General features: G+C 42.6%; 2 protein-coding genes across 4 annotated transcripts in view; one reads left to right on the forward strand and one right to left on the reverse strand.

The window, feature by feature from the left end:
- cacna2d4a (calcium channel, voltage-dependent, alpha 2/delta subunit 4a) overlaps nt 1-26,847 on the forward strand; it is a 64,210-nt gene that overhangs the window by 14,951 nt on the left and 22,412 nt on the right. The window contains exons 15-29 of one of the 2 annotated variants that reach the window (XM_058077918.1): nt 648-781; nt 1,499-1,516; nt 1,687-1,764; nt 1,845-1,925; nt 2,760-2,834; nt 2,911-2,997; nt 3,102-3,173; nt 3,397-3,458; nt 3,531-3,598; nt 3,658-3,703; nt 3,779-3,876; nt 3,942-4,035; nt 4,120-4,212; nt 5,273-5,400; nt 6,016-6,084. In XM_058077918.1, the coding sequence (XP_057933901.1) occupies nt 648-781; nt 1,499-1,516; nt 1,687-1,764; nt 1,845-1,925; nt 2,760-2,834; nt 2,911-2,997; nt 3,102-3,173; nt 3,397-3,458; nt 3,531-3,598; nt 3,658-3,703; nt 3,779-3,876; nt 3,942-4,035; nt 4,120-4,212; nt 5,273-5,400; nt 6,016-6,084 (1,203 nt within the window). The remainder of the gene's footprint in view (nt 1-647; nt 782-1,498; nt 1,517-1,686; nt 1,765-1,844; nt 1,926-2,759; nt 2,835-2,910; nt 2,998-3,101; nt 3,174-3,396; nt 3,459-3,530; nt 3,599-3,657; nt 3,704-3,778; nt 3,877-3,941; nt 4,036-4,119; nt 4,213-5,272; nt 5,401-6,015; nt 6,085-26,847) is intronic. The other variant, XM_058077919.1, reaches the window with a different exon arrangement.
- lrtm2a (leucine-rich repeats and transmembrane domains 2a) lies at nt 7,723-26,821 on the reverse strand. Of its 2 annotated transcripts, XM_058077933.1 has the most exons (7): nt 26,250-26,821; nt 22,619-22,774; nt 14,829-15,049; nt 13,223-13,348; nt 13,056-13,144; nt 12,823-12,980; nt 7,724-11,046 (listed from the first exon to the last, which is right to left on the reverse strand). In XM_058077933.1, the coding sequence occupies exons 2-7, from the start codon at nt 22,665-22,667 to the stop codon at nt 10,550-10,552; spliced, it is 1,140 nt and encodes a 379-aa protein (XP_057933916.1). In that variant the 5' UTR covers nt 22,668-22,774; nt 26,250-26,821; the 3' UTR covers nt 7,724-10,549. The 2 variants fall into 2 exon arrangements, with proteins under 2 accessions (XP_057933915.1, XP_057933916.1); XM_058077932.1 differs by having other exon boundaries at nt 7,723-11,046; nt 13,056-13,348.

The raw sequence follows: 26,847 nt of genomic DNA on the forward strand, positions 1-26,847 counted from the left end.
GAATGGTTGTTTGTCTATATGTGCCCTGTGATTGGCTGGCGACCAATCCAGGGTGTACCCCGCCTCTCGCCCGAAGACAGCTGGGATAGGCTCCAGCACCCCCGACCCTCATGAGGAAAAAGCGGTAGAATTAATCGTCTTTTTTTCTTTCCCTAGTTGAGTTCCCTTCCACTGTTCCCTCAATTGTCCTCCATCCTCAGGTAGCAATACATGGGAGTGGGGAAAAAAAAGCGCTGCCCTCTTGCGAATAACATGGAATTACAGCAGAAGACCAAAAAAATAATCACCTTCTAGCCTCCCGGGAGTCCATGAAAACCTGGGATTAAATAGCAGATTATCAGAATACATATACTGTAAACACAGCCTTGGCTAACAGATGTGCTCGCTTCTGTTCAGCCAAACACAAAAGGCCTTGAATTGAAGTCATCATTGGAAACGAATAGTGCTTAGCAAATAGAACATCTCAGCAGGTAACCCACTGACGTCACTCACTTGTACAACAAGGAGCCCAAAACGGCTCAGCCGTTTGGGGATTACAATGTTTCATGTCTGATAATAGGTTTACCGCACCGCAATGCCAAAAAAAACAAAATGAAAATATTCCATTTAAATGTGATTGTGTGTGTATGTGTGTGTTTGTGTTGCAGGCTACTACACACATGTATCCACGCTAGCTGACGTGCAAGAAAATGTCATGGAGTACCTGCATGTTCTCAGCAGGCCCATGGTCATCAACCACGACCACGACATCATCTGGACTGAGGCCTACATGGACAGTGTGGTAGGTCACGGCCATTTTGGAAAAAAATTCCCACTTATCTTTGTATCCATAACTCATCAAATCAGATTACAATTGAATGCATCACATAATCAGGAGTAGGAAGAAGCAAAGCTTATTAAATCCTACCCCTCCATCTGGTACTTTTAAAATCAGTAACTGTTACATTTGTTCACTTCCTGCTTTCCTAATATAATTTATTTGTTTTTTATTTAATTTAATTTAAATATTTGTAATTAATATATTATTATATATTATATATTAATATTAATTAAATTATTAATCTATTATTATATTTTAATTTATAATTATTTAAATTATTATTTATTTTGTATTTTAAATTTTTTTATTTTAATTTTTTGTCATATACATGACATTTTTAGCTAATTGGTTGTAAGACTGGTTAGCAATGAATTATAGCATTTATTTAGCATTTTTAGAACTTTGAAGCGCATATTATGAGCCCACACAACTTTAAACAAACCCTTTAGGCTAGCAGACTGTTGCTAACATTAGCATGCTTGTAAGAAACCACTAACAAGCTGAATGAAAAGTTCATAATGTGTTATTTCAACTGATAAAAGTCTTCAGCAGAAATATTGACATGATTTTTTGTACCATTAGTAGTTAATACTGTAGTACTTTTATAATTGAATACTATGCCGCCATCTTGTTAGCCGCCATTTTTCATGTGTGTTTTCCTTTCACCCCCCCCCCCAGTTACCAAGCACTAAAGAGGTAAATCAGTCATACGAGAGACATTTTTATTTAGCTTAGCATCTAGTTAGCGTAGCCCTTTCACTAGCATAGCTAATAGTTATTTTAATAGCAAAACAACAGCAAAAAGAACTACCACCACACCCAGTAGACGTATTTGTTACGAGTTTAGCTTCATTTTTGTGTCGCAGTTGTTCAACAGTCAAGCTCAGAGTTTGCTCCTGATGACCTCGGTGGCCATGCCGGTGTTCAGCAAGAAAAAAGAGACGGTAGGGATTTTTTAATTTTTTTTTAGATGAACAGCAGATGATTTTATTATTATGAAGTTTTTGCCATTTGTCTCTTGTAGCTGTCTCATGGAATTTTGCTGGGAGTTGTGGGGACGGACGTCGCGCTGAGAGAACTGATGAGATTAGCGCCCAGATACAAGGTGAAAAATTTCCATTTCCAGTGATGGGAATAACGGCGTTTAAATAAACGGCATTACTAACGCCGTTTTTTCAGTAACATAACTAATTAACTAAGTAATCTAACTAATTATTCTTGCTGTCAGTATAACGCCGTTACTATTTTCGACACTCCGTTACATTGAGTGTTGCAGAGTGACAAGGGAGAGGGATGAGGATTGGCTAAGATTGCGTCTTTAGCCAATCAGAGAACTTGAGTGGGCGGGTGTTTAGAGCACATAAAGCGATGAAGATTGGCTAAGATTGCGTCTTTAGCCAATCAGAGAACTTGAGTGGGCGGATGTTTAGAGCACATAAGCGATGAAGATTGGCTAAGATTGCGTCTTCAGCCAATCAGAGAACTTAAGTAGGCGGGTTTTTAGAGCACATAAGCGATGAGGATTGGTTAAGATTACGTCTTCAATCAGAGAATTTAGGTGGGCGGGTGTTTAGAGCACATAAACGATGAGGATTGGTTAAGATTGCGTCTTCAGCCAATCAGAGAACTTATGTGGGCGGGTGTTTAGAGCACGTCTAATGAGAATACAGCGTTAGCTAAAGGGAAGTACAGACACTACTTTAACCTCGTTGAGATGAAAGGTAAAAATGATGGGGGGAATAGTTACTTTTACTGGTAACTAGTTACTTTTGTAGTGGAGTAACTCAGTTAGTAACTTTACTTGCTTACCAACTTACTTTTTTGGTGAAGTAACTATAACTCATGACTTTTTTAAAGTAACGTGCCCAACACTGGTCATTTCACTGCTTTGCCTCAATATTAGCCACCAGTTTATGACAATTGTTGTGTGTCTTCTTAGCTGGGTGTCCACGGTTACGCCTACCTCATCACAAACAACGGCTACATCCTGTCTCATCCTGACCTTCGACCTCTGGTGAACTACTTGCATTTTAAAGATGCCTATTCAATTAAAAAAAAACACTTTTTTAATGTTTTTCTACGTTTGTCAGTACAAAGAGGGGAAGAAGCTGAAGCCCAAACCCAATTATAACAGCGTGGATTTGTCCGAGGTGGAATGGGAGGACATGGAAGAGATGGTGAGAAAGACTTGGACTTGACATCAATGACTGAGGACTTGACTCGGATTAAGAGAAGTGGTTCAGGACTAGAAGAATTCATTCATTCATTTGTGTCCTTGCAGCTGAGGACGGCCATGGTCAAAGGAGAAACCGGTACCTTGTCCTTAGATGTGAGAACTTCAGTGGACAAAGGAGTGAGTAGACATTTTTTTTTATAACTTTATGGGCCAAAATGTTAGATTTTTCTGTTTTTTTTTTTTCAATTATTGATATTTCATCGTCATTGAGGTAGCCCCTACATACACTCTTACTTTGTACTTTCCATCCACTTCCATTAGATGCCTTGTAGGGTACATTGTGGTCGTCAATCCACCAGTTATTTTTATGTTGTACATGTCATTTCTCTCTTTTGATCAGAAACGAGTCATGTTCCTGAAAAATGATTACTTCTACACCAGCATCAACGAGACACCTTTCAGGTTGGATTACATTGTTTTGTTTGATGTTTTGTTTATTTGTCAGTCAATTCCGTGTATTTCTCCGTCTGTCAGCCTTGGTATCGTACTAACAAGAGGAAATGGACAGTATATATTCATTGGAAACGTCTCAGTTGAAGAAGGTAAGCCTTTTATTTTGCTTTGTACTCCATTCCATGCTAAATGTTCCTCGGTTGTGCAGGTCTTCATGATTTAATAGCACCTGATTTGACCATAGCCAGCGAATGGTGAGTAGAAACACAGTAGTAGAAGGACAGTACTACTCTACGTCGGTCTATTGAAGTATCTCTAAAATCCTGCAGGACCTACTGTGAGACCGACATCGACCCGGCGCATCGCAAATTGAGCCAGCTGCAGGCTGTGGTCAGATACCTGACGGGCAAAGAACCAGACCTGGATTGTAAGTCAGGACTCTTCGGTGTTTAATTAACTGCTTCCTGATAAGATATCATTTTTTCTCTGCAGGTGACGTGCAACTCTTGCAGCAAACTCTTTTCGACGCGGTGGTGACGGCGCCCATGGAAGCTTACTGGACGGCCCTCATGCTCAACGCGGCCGGGTGAGTCGTCGCCCCCCAAATGCAGTACTGTACTTTTAAATCTTAGTTCCTGTTTAATATTTCTGCATCTATTTTGTCTTCTAGTATGGATGAGGGCATGGAAACTGCCTTCCTGGGTACTCGCTCCGGTCTGATGAGGTTCCAGCGATACAGTGGCATTGAAAAGAGAGTTGGCAAGTGAGTAAGGCAAACTTGAAAATCTAAAAAATGTCAGCAGCCCACCTTTGTCCTATAAACAGCACAAAAGCACTTAACTTATTATTATTATTATTATTATTATTATTATTATTATAAAGATTCAAGATTGGAATGAAAGCAGGGGGATAAAGGAAGCCCAAACTTTTAATCTGGGCTCCAGATTAAAAGCATGGCATGATGACCAGAGAGCTACGTTCCAATCATAATCTATATAAGGTTCCTAAAATATTGTGACAGGTCAATAACACTCAATAGCTTATTACTTAGGCATATAAATATTTTTTTTAATAGTGCAATAAATATTCATTCATTCATTCATTCATTTTCTGCTGCTTATCCTCACGAGGACGGGAAGAACATGCAAACTCCACACAGAGATGGCCGAGGGTGGAATTGAACTCTGGTCTCCTAGCTGTGAGGTCTGCGCGCTAACCACTCGATCGCCGTGCAGTCCCGCAATAAATATTTTACAATAAAAATAATTTAAAAAACAATATTTACAAAAATGAATCATATTTTTAATGACCTATCATGGCGCACCTGCAGTACCATCACGTCCCACCAGTGGGATGCCGCCCACACTTTGAGAATCACTGGAGTAAGGGTGACAAAGTCTAGACAGATTAGCCTGCTAATACTCCACAATGGAACATTAGAATAAAAGTGGGAAACCACGCCCTCTAGTGGATGTCCATATATTTACTTCTAAATGAAACTGGATTATTTAATGTTATGCAGTATTGGTCTTAAAATAATGAAATAAATCATGCAGAGTCAGATAGATCGATACTTTATTGATCTTTAAGACGGTTGCAGCAGTGATTATCAAAAGATCATAGCACTTCCTACTTAATTTACTTGTAGTAGCACCATTAAATATACTTTCAGTGGCCATGTTGGAAAGCAGTATGAGCTACTGTGGTTAACAGTAATATGCTAGCTAAGAATACACATACTTGCATGACATCCGGCTTCTTGCTATGATATGCAGTGATACATCAACCACATGATGTCATATCATTGACCGGGTGTCTTCTAGGTCCTTTCTGACATCCACGGACAAGGAGAACATGTTCACGTTGGACCACTTCCCGCTGTGGTACCGCCGGGCAGCCGAGTACCCTGCTGAACAGTTTCTGTACTACATGCCCCGACAGGACACCAGAGGTAACGGACAGAACCCACACACACACACACACACATATTTGTGTCTGTTAAACAATGTGTTGTGTCCAGACATATTCAGGGACTATGACGCTGACTATAGCGCCACCTTGAGCACAGAGGAGATGGAACCACGAGCGGAGGAGGGAGGGGGAGTACAGGGGGAGGAAGAGGAGGAGGGTAGAGGAAAAATGTTACTTGGCATGCTGCCGTTTGGGTTTTCTTAACTTTGCATAGCATGACTCCTTGTTTTTTTTTTTTATCTTTTTTATATCTTTAAAGCCTTATTTTTAGTTGATTTATTTCTGGCATGAACATAAACGTTCATGTAAGAAACCTCCTCTCCTCTTTTTGGAAGCATGTAGGTTCTTCTACATGCAGGGTGCTACACGATCACCTATAAAGGGATTGGATACATTTACGCATAATTAATATTCAATATAAGGACAGCAAATCAATGTAATGGATGCATGCATGTACTCTATGTTTGCAATGCATATGTCAATACACATTTATTAGCACGTGTAGTACAATATACCTTTTATGTCGCCCGACCTATTATTATTATGATCGCAATGACACCCACTTATTTGTGTATTTGTGCTGCTCTACTTCCAGCCGGAAGGATCGTGATCGCCACCACTGCCATCACTGTGACAGTGGGCAAGAAAACAGCCATCGCTGGAGGTAGAGTAGGACAACAAAACTCTTTTTTTTCTAAGGGATTTCTAAAAAAAAAAAAAGGGGGGTTATTCTTTCTTAAAGTTCTTCTCACACATTCATCGTTGATATCGGCTTGCTCAGTTTTGGTTTGATTTATTTAAAGCCACAAGGTCATAAGCATTATTGTGTTATTAACAATGGCCGTCGTTAGGCCTATTTTAGGGGGGCTTCAAACCTCCTAAAATAAATGGTGAAAATTTTCTTAAGCCCCCTAAATATTTTGCTATTTTTTTTAATTGATTTTTTAATTTTTTTATAGATTTGAAATTTTTTACAAAAAAAAATGTCTGACAAATTGTATATAATAGGGCAAAAAGAGGCTAATAAGCAAGCCAATAAGCAGGCTAATACTAGCCTACTACTACTACTACTAGTAGTACTAATAATCAGAAGAAGAATAATAATGATAGTAATAATAATAGGCTAATTAATAATATCATAATGATTATTATATCATTGATCACTGTCCACTGGACAGAATGGTTGCAGAGCTGTGTGTACTTGTGTACATTTAATGGTGGCCTAAAACAATTGAGTATCTCTACTAAATCTGTCCAAAAGTGGGAAAGTTATATCCCGGTTCTTATTCCTTACTTGTTCTATGGATTTTTTTTAACGTTAGTGACGCCCCTGGTTATTAAATAGTGGCTTAATCCACTACTTCGCAGATTGCAACTCCCCTGACAACCGGTAGAGGTCAGTGTTTGCCTTAAAATAAACCTCAATCGAGTATTGCGTTCAGTTGGTGGTAATGCGTTGTTTGCTGTCACCTATAAATGAACCCTCCTGCTTTATTCACCTCCCAGCCCTTTGGGAATTTAACCATTGCAATTCTGGACACCGGGAAAACCAATGAGCCAGACTTTTATGAGCTAATCAGTCATACGCAATGACAATAACTGATGCAAAACAAGTCCTAGTACATATAACTATTGAAAAGGTGTAAGGCAAGTCAAACCCAGCCCGAGTGTGTCCTTAAAGATGGAAGAACACTTCTGGCATTTTCTCAACTGCTGGAGCCTAACCCAACCGACTTTGGTACACCCTGGACTGGTGGCCAGCCAATCACAGGGCACATATAGACAAACAACCATTCACACTCACATTCATACCTATGGACAATTTGGAGTCGCCAATTAACCTAGCATGTTTTTGGGAATGTGGGAGGAAACCGGAGTACCCGCAGAAAACCCACGCATGCACGGGGAGAACATGCAAACTCCACACAGAGATGGCCGAGGGTGGGATTGAATTTGAGTCTCCTAGCTGTGAGGTCTGCGCATTAACCACTCGACCTCTACAATGTCAACCCGTTGGAAATCGCAGGATGTCATTGACCAATTGAACAGTCTGCATCACAGTGTCGTCTTCCAACAAACGCAAAACTCATCACACAGCAGCTTAACACTGAAAAGGCTAGCTAGGAAATATACAATACAAGTACCGATTCATTGTGCAGTGCTGGAGTATGAACATCCATCCATTTATTTTCCTCACGAGGGTCGCGGGGGGTGCTGGAGCCTATCCCAGCTGTCTTTTCGGGCGAGAGGCGGGGTACACCCTGGACTGGTGTTCAGCCAATCACAGAACACTTATTGACAAACAACCATTCACCCTCACATTCATATCTATGGTCAATTAAGAGTCGCTAATGAACAACACCAATGTAAAAATGTCAGAGCCTCATTATATTCTAAATAAGAAGAACGGAGCGTGGAGCTTTCTGAAAATGTTGCCCTCAGAACAGACACAGGAATCCAAAGGTAGGTTAGCGGTTGTAATTAAAAAGAGAAGGACAAAAAGGATATCAGACAAAAAGGGGCACAGATGTGTCGGAAAAAAAGCAAGGTGAAAACACTCCAAATGATGAGGAAAGATGTGTCAGGAAGATAAATGGACAACAGATAAAGCCAGAGGAGATGAGAAGGACGGTGTTTTGAAAGAACAGGATAAACATGAACTCCCTGTGTGGGTTTACTCACTTATATTATAACTTCTCTGTGTTTGTCTCATCAAATAGACACAAGTCGGTGTGATATGTTTTTATTCCAGTCAATGCATATGTACCAGGAAATGCTTCTTTTATCATCATCATCATAACAACAACACATCACCATCACCACCACTACCCAGCTTTGGGCAGTGAAAGTACCAAACTAGAATTTATTATTCTTGCACGCACGGGCTATAAGAGCTAAGATACTTAGCTAGCAACAGCACGAGACCTTCAGACCAGGAGGTTTCATTGGACAGACTTTGGACCTTACTGTTTATGCAGTTTTACATCAAATTTGTCCAATATGACTAAACATGGCCACATATTCTCCACCTATTTGGGCAATCAAACCCTGTCAAAACACGAAGCACAATGAAATGAAACGCTAATGAGCAAGAAAACATACACAACAAAGGACAAACATTGTGCATTGGTAACATGTGGTAGAGGTTAATATAGATATATAACACATGGTTATTATTATTATTATTATTATTACAGCTTTATCAACCGCCAATTAAAATAAGAGGGGACAGAGTGCAATATGCAATGAAAGTTTTAAATAAAGTTTTTAAAGTCAATCAAATCCTCTTCCATTGCGTATTGCCTATGGATAGATGGGGGCAGGGGTGCCTCTTCATATATACTGTAGATAGAAAGATGAATGGAAAGATAAAGGGATGGGTGGGGGGGTAATAGCAGCATCAATCCCTTGTTAGCTCTTTTAACACACATTAACGCATCCGTAAAGTTGTAGAAAATAAAAGGGGAGAAAATGTAGACAAGGTGATTAGAGAGATAAAGTGCTGGAAAGTCACTAAATGGATCTTTGCGGGAGACTTTGACCCCCCGTGGGTCAAAAAAGACGAAGTTTTTCAGAGGTACCTTGGTTAAAGTCCACAAAATTTTTTGGTTAACAACCAAAATTTTGCCTTGGCTTGTATTCACCCGGTTTGTTTACGCTGCCATGTTGGATCACCCACACAAGACGAATGCCGGCCTTTTAGGATGTTTGTATCAGAGTTGTAGAGCGATACACAATACCACAAACACATGGGCCGCACAAAACACAAAGGCAATGGACCGTACAGAGACAACCGTGCAAGACCTCAGAATTTTTCGACTTAAAAATAAGACCATTGTCATTTCAGAAGTGTGTGAATGTGTCGGCGAGGCTCGGTTATCATGATTTTTGCATGTGTTTTGGTTAAAGTCCATTTTGGTTTGAGTAGAACAGACTAATGACTTTAACCAAGGCACCACTGTACCTCAATTTTATGTCAATGTAGGTCCTGAGACGGTCCGGAGAGAAGCTGAAATATCTGAACATCATGTCTGCGGCAAAGCAGTAGATACTGTATGTTGACTCATGAGCTCCAGTTAAGCTCAGTTTCTTCCTACTCCTTTTCAAACGAGTATTAATGTGATATACGTCTATGTAACTTTATTTAGGTGACTTCTAACATCCCTACGGGCATTTTGGAGGCTTAGACAAGCCTCAAAACGAGGCGTTTTATCACATTCAATTATCTGGATATTTAAGATGTTTGTATCAGAGTTGTAGAGCGATACACGATGCCACAAACTCATGCCGCACAAAACGACAAAGGCGATGGACCGTACCGAGACAAGCGTTCAAGACCTCCAAATTTTTCGACTTAAATTTTTAAGACCGTTGTCATTTCAGAGGTGTGTGAATGTGTCAAGGCTAGGTTATCATGATTTTTTCATAATTTAGAACTATATTTATTGTCTAAAAAATGTGTTTTGTGTTAACATTTTTGAGTTTCTGGAACATATAAATTAGATTTACATTATTTTCTGTGGGAAAATATGTTTTGGTTAGAGTCCATTTTGGTTTGAGTAGAACAGACTAATGACTTTAACCAAGGCACCACTGTACATCAATTTTATGTCAATGTAGGTCCTGAGACGGTCCAGAGAGAAGCTGAAATATCTGTCTGCGGCAAAACAGTCGATACTTTATGTTGACTCATGAGCTTCAGTTAAGCTCAGTTTCTTCCTACTGCTTTTCAGATGAGTATAAATGTGATATACTTCAATGTAACTTTGTTTAGGTGACTTCTTTGGAGGCTTAGACAAGCCTCAAAACGAGGGGGTTTGATCACATTCATGTATCTGGACATTGGTCCCATCAACTGCACACTCCATAGTCCCCGGCCATCAACGCCATCATCCATGTTGTGATGATAGTTTGCATATGATAGTCTTGCTGTCTCCACCATGCTGGTTCAGCAGCTGCATCAGTAGGTGGTTAGTAGGCGAGATGACTGCTAAAAAAATATATGCAGGCTTTGAAAGAGGAGAATGAAGGTTGGTGGAACACAGATTGAAAAAGGAAGACATGGAAGGATGACTTTCTGTTTCTCCTCCTTGAGCCCTTTAGCTAACTTGTCCCTCGTAGCCTCTCCTCTACGCCACCGAGGAGATCTGCTTCTCCTCCCGGTCGTCCCCATCCGCCTCGCCGTCTCCCATGAGCGGCTGCCTCTTCTTCAGCTCCCTTTGGTACTTAGCCATGAGAGAAGCGTAGATGCACCCGTACGCGGCGGCCACCACCATCATGATGCAAACGATGCCGCACACCACGCCGGCGATCACCACCGTGCCGATGGCGCGCCGCACGCTCACAGGCCGGTAGCGGGCACGCACGCAATCCGCAGGAGCCTCTCCGCCACCACCACCTCCTCCTCCTCCTGAATTTGTAGAGGAGTCATCACCACCAGAAATTGGTGGTGCACCGCTGGGGTTAAGGTTGCTCCTGCTGCAGGGAGAACTACCACCTCCTCCTACTCCTCCGTTCTCATCTTCAAGCTGGAGGCAGTAGTCGAACATTTCCACGGGAACGCCACGGATGTCTCGCCCCCTCAGTTCTTTGGGTAGCGTGCACTCCACCGCGTCCACCTTGCCGCCTGGAGGAGAAAGGACATTTAGTATTAATTGAGAGTAAGCGGAGAAGACAGGAAGTGTGGAAGGAGCACCAGGCGATGAGTCATACTTCACTGAGCACACACCTCAGTTTGCTCGCGTCTTATATTTATTTAGCACCAATTCACAACTGGGCTTATCTCCTCATACATCAAAGCGCTTTGGTGACAGAGGCAAGGAAACTTAGTGGTGTGTCAGTCGTGAACGAACGGGTCAAAATAACTAGTTCTTTTCTATGAACGGAATGAACGAGGTCACCGCCCCTAAAATACCTGTTCAGTCTGTTCAGTTGCAAATGCTTTTTTTTTTGATTCGCTGGAGAGTTAGTTTACCGTTCCTAGTCCAGGGCGGGACTATCTGCATGCTTGCCTGTCTTAACCCCGTGGGCGGGGTTAGCTGACTGAAAGACCGAGACTGTCGGTGACCTCATTCATTCCATTCACACAAAAGAACTAGTTCTTTTGACCTGTTCGTTCATGAACGACGCACCACTAGTCAACACGTGTTGTTGCACTGTTGAGTCGGAACGAACGTGAACATGAGTGAACGGACTGACTCGACTCAGCTGACCGGGTCTATGGGGTGGTGGAGCGGGGGTGCTGGAGCCTATCCCAGCTGTCTTCGGGCGAGAGGTGGGGTACACCCTGGACTGGTGGCCTTCCACTCATAGGGCACTCTTATCAAAATTTCAATTAGGCTGCATGGTGGTCGAGTGGTTACCACAGAGACCTCACAGCTAGGAGACCTGAGTTCAATCCCACCCTTGGCCATCTCTGTGTGGAGTTTCCATGTTCTCCTCGTGCATGCATGGGTTTTTTTCCAGGTACTCCGGTTTCCTCCCACATTCCAAAAACATGCTAGGTTAATTAGCGACTCCAAATTGTCCATAGGTATGAATGTGAGTGTGAATGGTTGTTTGTCTATATGTGCCCTGTGATTGGCTGGCCACCAGTCCAGGGTGTACCCCGCCTCTTGCCTGAAGTCAGCTGGGATAGGCTCCAGCACCCCCACGACCTTTGTGAGGATAAGCGGTAGAAAATGATTGAGATTGCGGATACAAGCGGCTGAAAAGAGTTTCCTCTGGAGGGTAGCTGGACTCAGTCCTTTGGGAGACGTTTCTCCTTCACATGGAGAGGAGACAGTTGAGGTGGCTCTGGCATCTAGTCCGGATGCCTCCCGGACGCCTCCCTGGTGAGGTGTTCAAGGCATGCCCAGCCGGGAAAAGGCCCCGGGGCAGACCTAGGACACGCTGGAGGGATCATGTCTCACAGCTGGCCAGGGAACGCCTTGGCGTCCTCCCAGTGGGGCTGGAGGAGGTATGGGCTTTCTTACTGACTTCTGCCCCCACGACCTGGACCCGGATAAGCGGACCATAAACGAATGGAATGGAATAACATTAAAAAGGTTTGTTTTTTTAAAGTGTGCAGATGTTATATTCAACATCTGAACCTAGCATAAAAATAACGGCCTGTCTTTGGAAGGGGTGAAGTTCTCCAAGATTGGGGGTTACCGGTCAGAACCAAAGCAGAAGAGAGTGGGAGGAAGAGCGAGGGTAACGAAGCGGCGAGGAGATGCAGCTTCATTAGCAGTGCAGCCGAGGCACGAGGCGTTGAGGTGAATGCAGAATTTTTACACATGAGGAGAGAGCAGCTGTACTAAGCCAACGTACCGACCGACATGGACCATACACGCGCTCCACCCAAATGAGATGGGGGATGATTTCCAATTGCATGCTCCCGCGTCATAAATCAAGCGCTCACCTCTGTACAAAAGCCATTCCATCCAGTGCTTGAAATCTCGCAAGTTGCAGTCGCATTCCCAGGGGTTTTGTCCCAGTTCCAGGTGTTGGAGGTGAGCCAGGGGCTCGAACGCTGCCCTTTCCAAACCGTGAAGCCGGTTACCAGCCAGGGACAGCCACCTTTTGGGACATTTGGACTCAAAGTCAACACATTCTAACAATATTTAAGTGTCTTTGTGGCGATATGTGGGTTACCTGAGACTCTGCAACTCGTCCAGGATTCCCAAAGGAACAGAAGCTAGACCGTTTAGTGATAGATCCAGACTCTGGAGACCCCCCAAACCCTGCAGAACACATTGAGGCCATTCCTCTCTTAGGTTATCTCTATTTTTACATCCCACAAGAGTGTATGCAGTGATTACCTGGAAGAGATCTTTGTCCATGACCGTCAGGGAGTTGTTGTGTAGCGTCAGTTTGGTCAGATTGATCATGTCTCGAAATAATCCAGATGGCAAATTGTCAAGGTAGTTGTTGGACAGGTCCAGCTCCTGTGACACACGATGGAACACATCAGGACCATACAGGCTAGAATCCTAAAATCCTAGAAACGATGATGATTAGTACCACTTTGCTGAAATTGAATATGTTGTATTGTGATTGTTAGTGGAGGTAGCAAAGTCTTCAGTTTTGGTACATCCCGGTTTTTGTAGGATTGTGGTTTTTCTAACCCTAACCCTAACCCAAAAACTTGACCTTGGTTTTCGAACAATATTTCACTTAACAAACTAATCAGTTTGCTTTTGGAACGGATTGGCTTTGCCAATCTACTTTGGGATGGTCACACTGGACATCGAGTTCCCAGTCTCGCTAGCACTCTCAACTGTTATTCATTGGTACCTATTCCAGCTGTCCTCGGACTGGAGGCCAGCCAATCACAGGGCACATATAGACAAACAACCATTCACACTCACATTCATACCTATGGACAATTTGGAGTCGCCAATTAACCTAGCATGTTTTTGGAATGTGGGAGGAAACCGGAGTACTCGGCGAAAACCGGGGAGAACATGCAACTCTGAGGGTGGGATTGAACTCGGGTCACCTAGCTGCGAGGGCTGCATGCTAACCACTTCACCATCGTGCAGCCTACTCTCAACTGTCTTTAGTGAAATATTTGCAAACTTCAAAGGTGGGATTGAACTCGGGTCTCCGAGCTTCAAGGCCTGTATGCTAACCACTCGACCACCGTGCAGCCTACTCTCAACTGCCTTTAGTGAAATATTTGCAAACTTCGAAGGTAGGATTGAACTCGGGTCTCTGAGCTTCGAGGCCTGTATGCTAACCACTCGACCACTGTGCAGCCTACTCTCAACTGTCTTTAGTGAAATATTTGCAAACTTCGAAGGTAGGATTGAACTCGGGTGTCCGAGCAGCGAGGCCTGCATGTTAACCACTATCCACCGTGCAGCCTACTCTCAACTGTCTTTAGTGAAATATTTGGATTTACTTTTTATGGGAAACCTTGCCATGTTTTTTGTACGATTAGTTTTTTGTCAAACTGTTTGGATGGAATGACAACCAAGGTTTCACTGTAGTAGAAAAGTGTTAAAAAGTTCGAGAACCACTGCTCTCGAAAGGTGTTAATAATGCTTTCTAGCGGCAATTATTGCAGTGTAAAAGTGTTGCATAGTAAGTGCTTTGATCTTTCATTAATAGTGCTTCATTGCTTTTTTTGTCCACTAGATTTCCTTGAGGAAAAAGTCCAATAAGCGTTTGGGCTGCAGGAAGTATTAGCTTTGCTAAGCCTAAACAAGTCATGTATTTTGCTGTTTGATTGCATTGAATCCTTTGCATTGAAATGTCTGCAAAAAAATCCCTTCCCTGGGTGCACATAATGTGCGACTATGTAAAGATTCAAGTGTCAGCTTCACTTGACTTTACCGAGTCTTGGCAGCCGTCCCATGCAACATTTTGTCAAACCATCCCTTATTCTTGTCCACTGCAGCAAAAAAAAACTTAAACACCGACCTCCAGAGAGGAGAGGTTAGCCAGGGCAGACGCTCCCAGCGAGGCGAGCTTGTTGTTGGCCAGTGAGAGGAAGCGGCTCCCCGGAGGCAGGAGGTGCAAGGGAGGCGGGGAGGTGAGGCCTCTTCCCCCGCAGTCCACCACCAGGCCCTCTGAGGAGCAGACGCAGGGGGCGGGGCATGGGGTAGCCGACTTGAAGAGCGCCACCAGCAGGCAGAGGACAGCTAGAAGGGGGGGAAAAACGGAAAGCTGCGTTAGGATAAGGAGATTTATTTTCTCCATCCTCCATCATTTCACATGCGTTCCCTCCGTGACTGGTTTAGCTTTTGTTTCCATGCCGTCTTATCAGTGTGTGTTGCGTGCATATGCCGAGTGCTCGCAAAGTGTGAGATTAAAAAAAAAACAAAACACTCCAGACACAGACATAGCACTTTTAACTTCCACCCGGCGGCAGAATTAATCAGTTGCATCATCTGCATGCGAATTAGCTTGTATATCTCAGTGCGGCAGAGCTCCTTTTTCATCTATATGGACAAACGTATTGGGGAACCAGCTGGTGTTCCAACACGGGACAAAAATGGTGGTCCTTTTTATGAATTTTGACCAATCTTTGTGTTGTGTCCGTTTATAATAGCGTCAGTTTTTGTGTTGGTGAAGCTTGATTAGTACAATCTTAATGGTCCTTCTGGAAATGTGCCCCCCATTTTTTATTATTAATTCTCCATCCATCCATTTTGTACTGCTTATCCTCACGAGGGTCCCGGGGGGGGGTAGGTGTCCGGGTGAGAGGCGGGGTACACCCTGGACCAGGGGTGGGCAAACTACGGCCCGGGGGCCACATCCGGCCCGCCAAGTGTTTGAATACGGCCCGCCCAGTCTTTCCAAGTATTTCATTTAAACTCAACATACAACCTGGCATCATGGCCTGAGCCAACCTTTTGATGGTTGTATCAATTTCGTTGTTTGACATGGTCTGTTGTTTACAAAGTGCTCCTGAAAAAAGAGACACAAGCACATAATAATTATAAAAATTAAAATAATAATTATTATATTATTATTAAAACTATTATGATTATTATATTTATTATATTAATGCTAATTATTATATTAATTATATATAAAAATATTGTTGTATTTGCATATTTTACATAATAATAATATAATTATTATTTTAATTATAATATTTTATAATTTTTAAAATATTTAAATATAAATATAAAATAATAAATAATAATAGCAGATTGCATGACAATTTTACAGATACAATAATACCAGGTGGACTGTTACGTGTAAAATATTAAAATATATAGTCTGCCCCCCCCCCGGAAATTTTGTTATATCAATGCGGCCCGCGAGTCAAAAAGTTTGCCCACCCCTGCCCTGGACTGTGGATGCTCATCCCAGAGGGGGCGTTGGCTATTTCCCATAATCTGCCTTGATGAGATATTGACCTTTTTTCGTAATTTAATTTAATTTAATTTAATTTAATTTAATTTAATTTAATTCAATTTAATTTAATTTAATTTAATTTAATTTAATTTAATTTAATTTAATTTAATTTAATTTAATTTAATTTAATTTAATTTAATTTAATTTAATTTAATCATTCATTCATTCATTTTCTACCGCTTTTTCCTCACAAGGGTCGCTGGAGCCTATCCCAGCTGTCTTCAGGCGAGACGCACGGCACACCCTGGACTGGTGGCCAGCCAATCACAGGGCACATATAGACAAACAACCATTCACACTCACATTCATACCTATGGACAATTTGGAGTCGCCAATTAACCTAGCATGTTTTTGGAATGTGGGAGGAAACCGGAGTACCCGGGGAGAACATGCAAACTCCACACAGAGATGACTGAGGGTGGAATTGAACCCTTGTCTCCTAGCTGTGAGGTCCTAACCACTCGACCGCCGTGCAGCTTAATTGAAATTTTGACAAGAGTGCCCTGTGATTGGCTGACCACCAGTCCAGGGTGTACCCCGCCTCTCGCCTGAAGACAGCTGGGATAGGCTCCAGCACCCACCACCCTTCACCCCCACCACGACCCTCGTGAGGATAAGCAGTAGAAAATGAATGGATGGGATTGGGATGAGAGTGGAATTGAACTCAGGTCTCAAGGTCCATCAATAATTCTCCATAGTCTGGATTTTTCCAGGATATCCATCATGTCGCGTTCCGTCTCAGCCTTCCCATTTCATTCCACATCGGATGCACTTCAGCGACATAAGAGCTGAGTATCATCATACATGATAGATAAGAGTCTGGAGATAGCATCTTGTCCTCAGACCTGCCACTGTAGACACAACCTGACCGTGAACCGTGACCGCTAATATCCACTTCCCCCCCGTGCAAAAATGACTCACTTCTCCACAGGAGCGAGAGAGTAGAAAATCCCCCCACATGTTCGTTGCGGAAGCTCATGCGAGGGATTTGGCCGCACAGTGGCTTTGAATTTAGCGTCGCAGGTTAGAGACGAGATTTAAGCTGACAGTCGGAGGTAGGAGTTACGCAACTGCGACTTGAGTTGCCGGTTCGGTGTTTAGGATGCAACTTTCCTCGGAATGTGAAAACGTCAAATTGTCATCTCCACCGTTCCCCGAATGGCGTCCTTCCTTTCCTCCATGCATGCATCCTTTCTTCCATGCTTTGCCTCCTCTTCTCGTGTTGCTCTCTCCCACTCTCCCTCCATAACTTTCAACATTTATGAGAGGTTTGAGCCGCTCTCATGAAGGAGGAGGAGGAGGAGGAGGAGGTTTGTTTGGCTTATTTTAGCTGCAAATCCTCTGCTTTGCTGTATCTTGCAGACAAAGCGAAAGGACGACATGCAGCCTGGTAGACACGCGAGGCCTTTAACACGAAACACAGACATGTGTCGGGGAAAAGCGCCGATTAGTTCATCGATCAAGAGCAGTGTACCTTTGGAACGTCTGCTACGGAATCGGGTCGTAAACACTGGAATGTTTAGCCAGTGTTGTCTTGACAACGAAGCTCGGGGCATCAGCTGTCTGACATTTAATACCCCAAGGGCCCCCCCCCCCGGGTGACACTGGACCCCGACGACGATGTCATTGCCACGGGTGCTTCTCGTTCCTGGTCGCACGTTACGACAACGGGCCGAGGACTCGCCGCTATCTGATTACGAGCCCTGCCAGCTGTCCTGAGGTCTTAACTCTTTAATTTACAATGAGACGTTCCCGCCATGTTAATGACAAACACAGGATCTAAAAGGAAACATGTGTTCATTAGTGTGGGTTTTTTTTTGTCCGTCAATGAAAGATATTCCTCATTTCCAAAGCATTGTTTTCCTTTTTATTGTAATTTGGAATGAGGCGCTAATGGTTCAGTACTTGGCGACAAGGCAACCAAATATGTACTTCCTCTGCTTAGCTTAAAGTATACGGATACAGTAGGTGGTAGATTAAGTGAGAAAACAGGAGAAATATTTAAAGATTTTATCATTTTGTTGTTTTTTTTCTAATAATAGTAGTAGTAATACTAGTAGTATGTGTGAACAATGCACAAATCCTATTGGCCATTCATTCATTTTCTTCATTTGGTGCTGGAGCCTATCCCAGCTGATTTCGGGCGAGAGGCGGGGTACACGCTGGACTGGTGGCCAGCCAGCCAATCACAGGGCACATATAGACAAACAACCATTCACACTCACATTCATACCTATGGACAATTTGGAGTCGCCAATTAACCTAGCATGTTTTTGGAATGTGGGAGGAAACCGGAGTACCCGGAGAAAACCCACGCATGCACGGGGAGAACATGCAAACTCCACACAGAGATGGCCGAGGGTGGAATTGAACTCTTTAGTAGTCAGCAGTACAACTTAGGTTAGTTTTAGGAAAATATCAGTTCCCCACTAAAAAAGGGAGACTACACCAACATTCATTCATTCATTTTCTACCTCTTATCCTCACAAGGGTCGCAGGGGTGCTGGAGGTATTCCAACCGTCTTCGGGCGAGAGGCGAGGTACACCCTGGACTGGTGTCCAGCCAATCACAGGGCACATATAGACAAACAACCATTCACACTCACATTCATACCTATGGACAATTTGGAGTCGCTAATTAACCTAGCATGTTTTTGGAATGTGGGAGGAAACCGGAGTACCCGGAGAAAACCCACGCTTGTGGAATTGAACTCGGGTCTCCTAGGTGTGAAGTCTACGAGCTGAACACTTGACCGCCTTGCAGCCCTAAATGTTAAAATATTCATTCATTCATTCATTTTCTATCGCTTATCCTCATGAGGGTAACGGGGGGTGCTGGAGCCTATCCCAGCTGTCTTCGGGCGAGACTCCACACAGAGATGGCCGAGGGTGGGATTGAACTAGCGTCTCCTAGCTGTGAAGTCTGCGCGCTAACCACTCATCCGACGTGTAGCCCTAAATGTTAAAATATTCATTCATTCATTTTCTACCGCTTATCCTCACGAGGGTTGCGGGGGTTGCTGGAGCCTATCCCAGTGGAGTTTGCATGTTCTCCCCGTGCATGCGTGGGTTTTCTCCGGGTACTCCGGTTTCCTCCCACATTCCAAAAACATGCTAGGTTAATTAGCGACTCCAAATTGTCCATAGGTATGAATGTGAGTGTGAATGGTTGTTTGTCTATATGTGCCCTGTGATTGGCTGGCCACCAGTCCAGGGTGTACCCCGCCTCTCGTCCGAAGACAGCTGGGATAGGCTCCAGCACCCCCGCGACCCTCGTGAGGATAAGCGGTAGAAAATGAATGTTAAGTTAGCTTAGGTCGAAGGTCAGCTAGGTGTTCACCTGCAATGTACGGTGGAGTTTTGATGAGCTGTCAATATGATGTGATATCAAAGCATCATCCACAAAAGCCTTAAATGAAATATCCTACAAATGAATGAGGATGGTTGCCTCTTCCTGTTATATGTCTGTAACATGTGGCAGCGTGTCACAATATTTCCTCTGTATGCTTGTTTTGGTTAGCTTGAAAGGCATAAAACACAACACACACGCGCATTTAGAGCACTATCAAAGTCGCAGCTGCTCCACCACATCAACACCTGACAAGGTAATAGCGTGTCGCCATAGCAACCCAGGCACCCGGGATGTTTAAGACAGGCGAGAAGAGGCGCTGCCGTAAGCATCTCCCCCCCCTTGTCCCCTTCGGTTTAACCCACATCATCTCATGTCAGAGCTCCGCAATAATCTCTTATACACACACACACACACACACACAAGCACACGCTGGGGCAAGTTGGAAGGGTTTACACCAGGGATGTTCTACTAATTGTTCTTAGGGGTCCCATTTGGACTTCACCAAATGGCTAATATCATCATGAATTCAATGAGAAGCAGTATGTTCACATGAGTCAAAGATCCTTTACATGACAGGAGCGCTCTGCTCTTTTTAAGATCATCGACAAAAGATAAATCATTCATTCATTCATTCATTTTCTACCGCTTTTCCTCATGAGGGTTGCAGGGGTGCTGGAGCCTATCCCAGCTGTCTTCGGGCGAGATGCGGGGTACACCCTGGACTGGTGGCCAGCCAGCCAATCACAGGGCACATATAGACAAACAACCATTCACACTCACATTCATACCTATGGACAATTTGGAGTCGCTAATTAACCTAGCATGTTTTTGGAATGTGGGAGGAAACCGGAATACCCGGAGAAAACCCACGCACGCACGGGGAGAACATGCAAACTCCACACAGAGATGGCCGAGGGTGGAATTGAACCCTGGTCTCCTCACTGTGAGGTCTGCGCGCTAACCACTCGACCGCCTTGCAGCCCTAAATGTAAAAATATTCATTCATTCTTTTTCCACCGCTTATCCTCATGAGGGTCGCGGGGGTGCTGGAGCCTATCCCAGCTGTCTTCGGGCAAGAGGCGGGGTACACCCTGGACTGGTGGCCAGCCAATCACAGGGCACATATAGACAAACGAGGGTGGAATTGAACCCTGGTCTCCTTGCTGTGAGGTCTGCGCACTAAGGATAAAAGATATATTAAAAAAAAGATAAAAGATCCCTCCCCCATTTGAATCCCCCCCCCAGAAGGCCAGTAGTTGCCGATACGATCATGATACTGCAACGGATGAACATTTACGAGTTCTTCCCTAAAGCTGAACTTTGACCTCCCATATCCTTGGATTAAAGCAATCATCATTCTTATCGCCTCCATCTGCCAAATTCCCTCATTAGCATCCGGGGGAAAAAGCAAGTGATGCCATGGAACACTCAGCAACGGAGTGATTGAACATATTGCGACGCTCTTCGGAGCCCTTTAGATGAGATGAGATGCTTAGACGCTTTCTCTCGCCGTCCCCTCCCGCGTGTCGGCTGGCACGAGAATCCCAAGCCGAGCTCATTTAGGGGAGGATTTGACGCCATGAGTGGAGTGAGGCGGAGTAGAAGACGATAGAGATATCATTCACACGTGCCAGACAAGGATATGAAATGGAGGGAGTTTTGGCAGGGCGATCGTCGCCTCGGGTTGCCTTTGACTTCATTGCAGGGAGGTTGATATTCCTAAGAGGTTTGGGTAATTTAGACTAATGAAACAAAAAGGACTGGAACATAAGCTTTATATACAAAATAGATCCAACATGCACTAACACGCGCCACAAAAATGGCCGACTTGATGAGATGGAAAACAAAAAAATATAAGCACAATTGGGTGTATCTTTTAAAACATATAAACATAAAGTTGAGTTCATTCATTTTCTACCGCTTATCCTCACAAGGGTCGAGGGAGATGCTGGAGCCTACACCAGCTGTCTTCGGGCGAGACAGCCAATGATATGTATATTTTTTTCTACCTAATTATGCATTTTTGGCCTTGTGCGACTTATACTCCAGTGCGACTTATGTATGTTTTTTTCTACTTAATTATGCATTTTTGACCTTGTGCGTCTTTACTCCAGTGCGACTTATGTATGTTTTTTTCTACCTAATTATGCATTTTTGGCATTGTGCGACTTATACTCCAGTGCAACTTACGTATGTTTTTTTTCTACCTAATTATGCATTTTTGGCATTGTGCGACTTATACTCCAGTGCGACTTATGTATGTTTTTTTCTACCTAATTATGCATTTTTGGCCTTGTGCGACTCATACACCAGTGCGACTTATGTATGTCTTTTTCTACCTAATTATAGATTTTTGGCATTGTGCGACTTATACTACAGTGCAACTTACGTATGTTTTTTTCTACCTAATTATGCAGTTTTGGCATTGTGCGACTTATACTCCGGAGCGACTTATAGTCCAGAAAATACAGTAAATAAGTAGATTGGCAGATATTTGTCCTTGTGCTTTTGAAAAAAATAATGTTGCATTCTTGTAGAGCCAATCTTCCAAAAATCTTCCAATTGTCCATATGAACGTGCGTGAACAGGACTTGTAAACATTAACACCTCAGTTTGCGTCTGCTTTATGCCTCGTATGCAGATTTTGTCAGGTTACATCAAAGCAAACGCGTATATAAAAGGAGGAAAGATGAAAGGAAAGATGAGGATAGGAAAGGAAACAAGCTGGAGGCCGTTGTCTTCCTGCTGTTTGGCATCCAGGCACTGATACTGTGGAGTAATGTGGCATTTCATGGGGGGATTTAGCTTATGGCCACTGCATGTTCAGTGCCCTTATCTTGTGTGTGTGTGCACGTGTGTGTGTGTGTGTGTACGTGTGTGTGTAAGTATTCCGAGCACGCCAACGTAAGCAGCTGTCAAAACAGTCCGCTCCACCACACGTACACTTGGGAGTATAATAGATGGGATCAATCAGAGCGGCAACGTAGCCTACCAGGTCCGGACGCCCCGACGCCCCCGGGGGAGTGGCTGTGAGGGGCCATGGCGCACAGCTTCCTCTGATGGAGAGGCGGTGGTAGTGGGAGGTGTCAAGCGGCCATGCCTGTGGCCTCCACAAGGGTGGCGAATGCGGCTTGCTGGGCCCAAACACCTAAAAAGAGAGGAAATGAACTTCAAAGTGAGTTTGAATTAATTTATATTTGAAGTTGCTATTAGGATTAATTGATTAATTGGGTATGCAAATTAGACAAACAACCAATCACAAAATGCTGTACATTCATGGTTGGAAGTGATTGATGGTTGGCGCCCCCTACGGTTAATGCTCAAGATAATAATAACTATATAACAATTGTAGTGCATGCTAGCATACATGTTAATACCAATAGTGGCTTTAAATACATACATATTTATGTATGTATACATATAAAATGCCTTTTTTTTCCTAAATAAAACCGATCAAAATGTCCTCCGCACCCTTTGGCGGTTGAAAAAGTTTGGGCATCATTAAATTTCTTCTTTTATAATATATGAATTGTATTGACTATTTATTATTGTTTGTTGTTTTAATTTTTAAAATAATTTTAATTATGTTATAATAATATAATATAAAATATTATGCAACAGAATACATAAATATATAAAATTACGTAGTACTTAATAGTAATAATAAAATATAATAATAATGAAAAATGTAATCATTTCATTTTATTATAATTTATTATGTTATAATAATATAAAATATTATACAATATTATGCAATAGAATACATAAATATATATATAATAATGTAATAGTTAATAGTAATAAAATATAATAATAATGAAAAATGTAATCATTTCCTTTTATTATAATTTATAATGTTATTATTATGTAATTTAATTCATCATCCTTAAATGTTTGCGCCACTGTTCAAAGAAATGGTCAATTAGAATTTTTTTTTTTATTCAGGCTTTGCTACACGCCTGAAAACAAAGCTTAGCCAACTATTCGGAAGTCAGCTCCATACGTTGTTTGATTGCGTTTTTTTTTTCCCAGGGAATAAGCTAACCAAGTATGACATGTGACTATAATGTTAGCACTAGCTGTCGCTATGTCCGTCTTGCTAACCTACGGTGCTGGACCAAACCAGAAGATGTCCCACTCACCTTGCCCTTAAACCTTTTTGGGCCTCGCCATGACATCATGGCTATTCCCAGAAAGCTTTTTTTACCAATTTGACCCGCGCCCATGTGCAGATTCACACACCGCCACACGTGTCAATGCTTGCCAGTCAAAGTCAGTCGGGCATTGAGGAGGTTGGGAATCAAATGACACCTCCTCCTGGCTCCTCTTTCCTTTGCTATGCTCTCTTCCAGTTCTCTCCACGCTGGGATTTCTAGCGTCTTGCTGTGAGCCTTGATGTCACACACTGAAACCATATTGGACTAAACCTTTACTATGTCGACACTCAATGTCAACATCCATTTATATAATAAATGCACGGTTTTTAGTGTTAATCAGCAATTTGCGTAATCTGTCTCTCGTCAAATCAGCCGCAAAAACCTTTTGATTTCTAAGCGTCAGGCATTAACACATCCACCCCCCTCACCCCATTTGCCTAATTGATCACATTTAATCATCTAGCGACATGCCTACACACCGTGAAAAAACACTTTTGAACTGTTTCTGCTCCATTTCCCGCCAAAATGTGACCCACCTGCGCACACGAGCGGGAGCGGCGGGATCACTTTGTTCACGCAATCCACATCGCCGCAGATCGATATTCTTATTCCAGCCAGAACACGACACACACACACACACACACGGGTAAACCACTAACTACGTGACGATAGCTCGACACGTGTGCGTTGACAAGCGAATGAAACCAAAATATGCGCTCACATTTGCTTCCATGACACTCGTGTAGCGGACGTCCGTACGCACACATACACGCATAGCATCAAGCTCATGTGACTCACACTTGGTGTGACACAAAAGGTCAATGCCATGTTCACTGTGCAATTGTTGTCACGTATAACAGCATAACATAGCAATGCCCCACCTCCAAACATACATATACTGTATTTCAATACCATATATATATATATAGGTGTGATGTTTATTTGAGTCCAATAGACGGTGTAAATTGTGCATAGTAACCATTTTCATTGTATTTCTCTACTGTTTGAGGGATGGTGTTTATTTATGTTTTTTATCAATGGAGGGTGTAACACATTACAAAACTGCACACTCTACTTCCCTAAGTTGATGATGTTTACACTGTGAACTTGCACAGCAAACTATCTATATATACTATATAGTATTATTTGAGGTGTGGTGTGTATTTCGCTCCATTGGAGGGTGAAAACTATTAGAAAACATTCCAAAACTGCACACTCTACCTGCCTAAGTTAATTATGTTTTGACTGTGAACTTGCACAGCAAACTCTCTCTCTCTATATATATATATCCGGTATTATTTGAGGTGTGGTGTTTATTTTGCTCCATTGGAGGGTGAAAAGAAAACTATTAGAAAACATTAAAAACTGCACCCCCAACCTCCACTAAGTAGATTGTGTTTAGGCTGTGAAGTTGCACAGTAAACTATCTTTATATATACAGTATTCTTTGAGGTGTGGTGTGTATTTTGCTCCATTGGAGGGTGAAAACTATTAGAAAACATTCCAAAACTGCACACTCTACTTCCCTAAGTTAATTATGTTTAGACTGTGAACTTGCACAGCAAACTATCTCTATATATACAGTATTCTTTGAGGTGTGGTGTGTATTTTGCTCCATTGGTGGGTGAAAACTATTAGAAAACATTCCAAAACTGCACACCCAACCTCCACTAAGTGGATTATGTTTAGGCTGTGAACTTGCACCGCAAACTATCTTTACATATACAGTATTATTTGAGGCGTGGTGTTTATTAGGCTCCATTTGGGGAGTGCAAAATATTAAGAATCATTACAAAAACAGCGCACCCAACACTTGCTCAGTAAATTATGTTTAGAAGTTTATGAAGTTGCATAGTAAACTTTTTTTTGCTATCTGATGTATGGTGTTTATTTAGCACACACAAGACTTAAAATTACATAGTAAACAATATTTATTTTATTGTTAATTGCGGCATTGTGTTTATTTCCCTAAATTGAAGGGAGAAAATTATTCGAAACATTCCACAAATTTCTCACCCAACCTCTGCAAAGCAGATCATTTTTAGACAAAGAAGTTACATTGAAAATTATCTCTGTTTTAGTTGTATTATTTGGGGTGTGGTGTTTATTTTGCTATATTTTAGAGGGCAAAATAATAGCAATGCTGCGCACCCTACCTCAGCACCGTAGATGTTTTCTTTTATTTGTTAAATGCTCGAGATAATCATAATAAAATGATACCAGAACTGAAAAATATTGTTGATATGATTATAGTAAAGACAGGTTTATGTTAGATCATTAGATTATGCAGAAATAAAATCAACCTTTATGAACAGAAAAAAAACTTACTTCAAGTGTAACATAATGAAGAAATATTTCAAAGTTAAAGGCACCATACATAATCTATGCATTGCAAAGTACTGCAATATATTTGCAGACATAATCAATGTCAATATCAATGTTAAGCGACGTGTGTGTGGGACTCACCTCTGGACTAAATATTTCAGAGCCTTACAGCGACATCACTCACGGAAAAAAAATATCCCTATAATTTAAGGCAAGCAGTTATAGAGAAAAAGGGAATCCATATGTTGAAAATCCTGCAGGAAAAAAAAAACAAGAATAATCCTTCTTTATGTATAAAGACAATCCCCCTGCTTGCATTCGGAGCTCTTGGAGATGAAGGGAATGAGGGATTGTGGAAGAACGAGAGGAATCTAAGAAGGGATGGAGATGGTTTAATCCACGTCTTCCAGTCCGATCCTTGCTGGAATGAGACGTCCAATGCCGTCCTCCATCCGAGACGTGTGTGTGAGGACAGAGGAAGAGAAGGTGCTGGCGTCACGCTCCGGCTTTGTGATTCCTGCACACGTCCGAGGATGTGTGCGTCTACACTTGTTTTTTCCAGTGTGCCCGCCTCCCTATGCCTGTGCAGTCGTGCGTGTGTGTGTGTGTATGTGTGTGTGTGTGTGTGTGTTGTCAAATATAGTAACGCTTGTGTGTACGCCGCCTCTGTCTGCCCCTCAGCTCTCGTTCTGAGAGGATGACGGGAGGTGGAATGCTTGGACATGGAGAAAGTGGATAT

The sequence above is a fragment of the Doryrhamphus excisus genome, chromosome 7 (assembly GCF_030265055.1).
Source record: "Doryrhamphus excisus isolate RoL2022-K1 chromosome 7, RoL_Dexc_1.0, whole genome shotgun sequence".
Classification (NCBI taxonomy): domain Eukaryota; kingdom Metazoa; phylum Chordata; class Actinopteri; order Syngnathiformes; family Syngnathidae; genus Doryrhamphus; species Doryrhamphus excisus.

Coding starts and splice junctions, on each gene's coding strand:
- lrtm2a (XM_058077932.1), bottom strand. CDS start 22,667: ATGGCCCCTCACAGCCACTCCCCCGGGGGCGTCGGGGCGTCCGGACCT. Junction 13,349..14,828: donor CTAACCTCTCCTCTCTGGAG/GTCGGTGTTTAA, acceptor CGTGTGTCACAG/GAGCTGGACCTGTCCAACAA. Junction 12,981..13,055: donor GACGAGTTGCAGAGTCTCAG/GTAACCCACATA, acceptor ATGTCCCAAAAG/GTGGCTGTCCCTGGCTGGTA.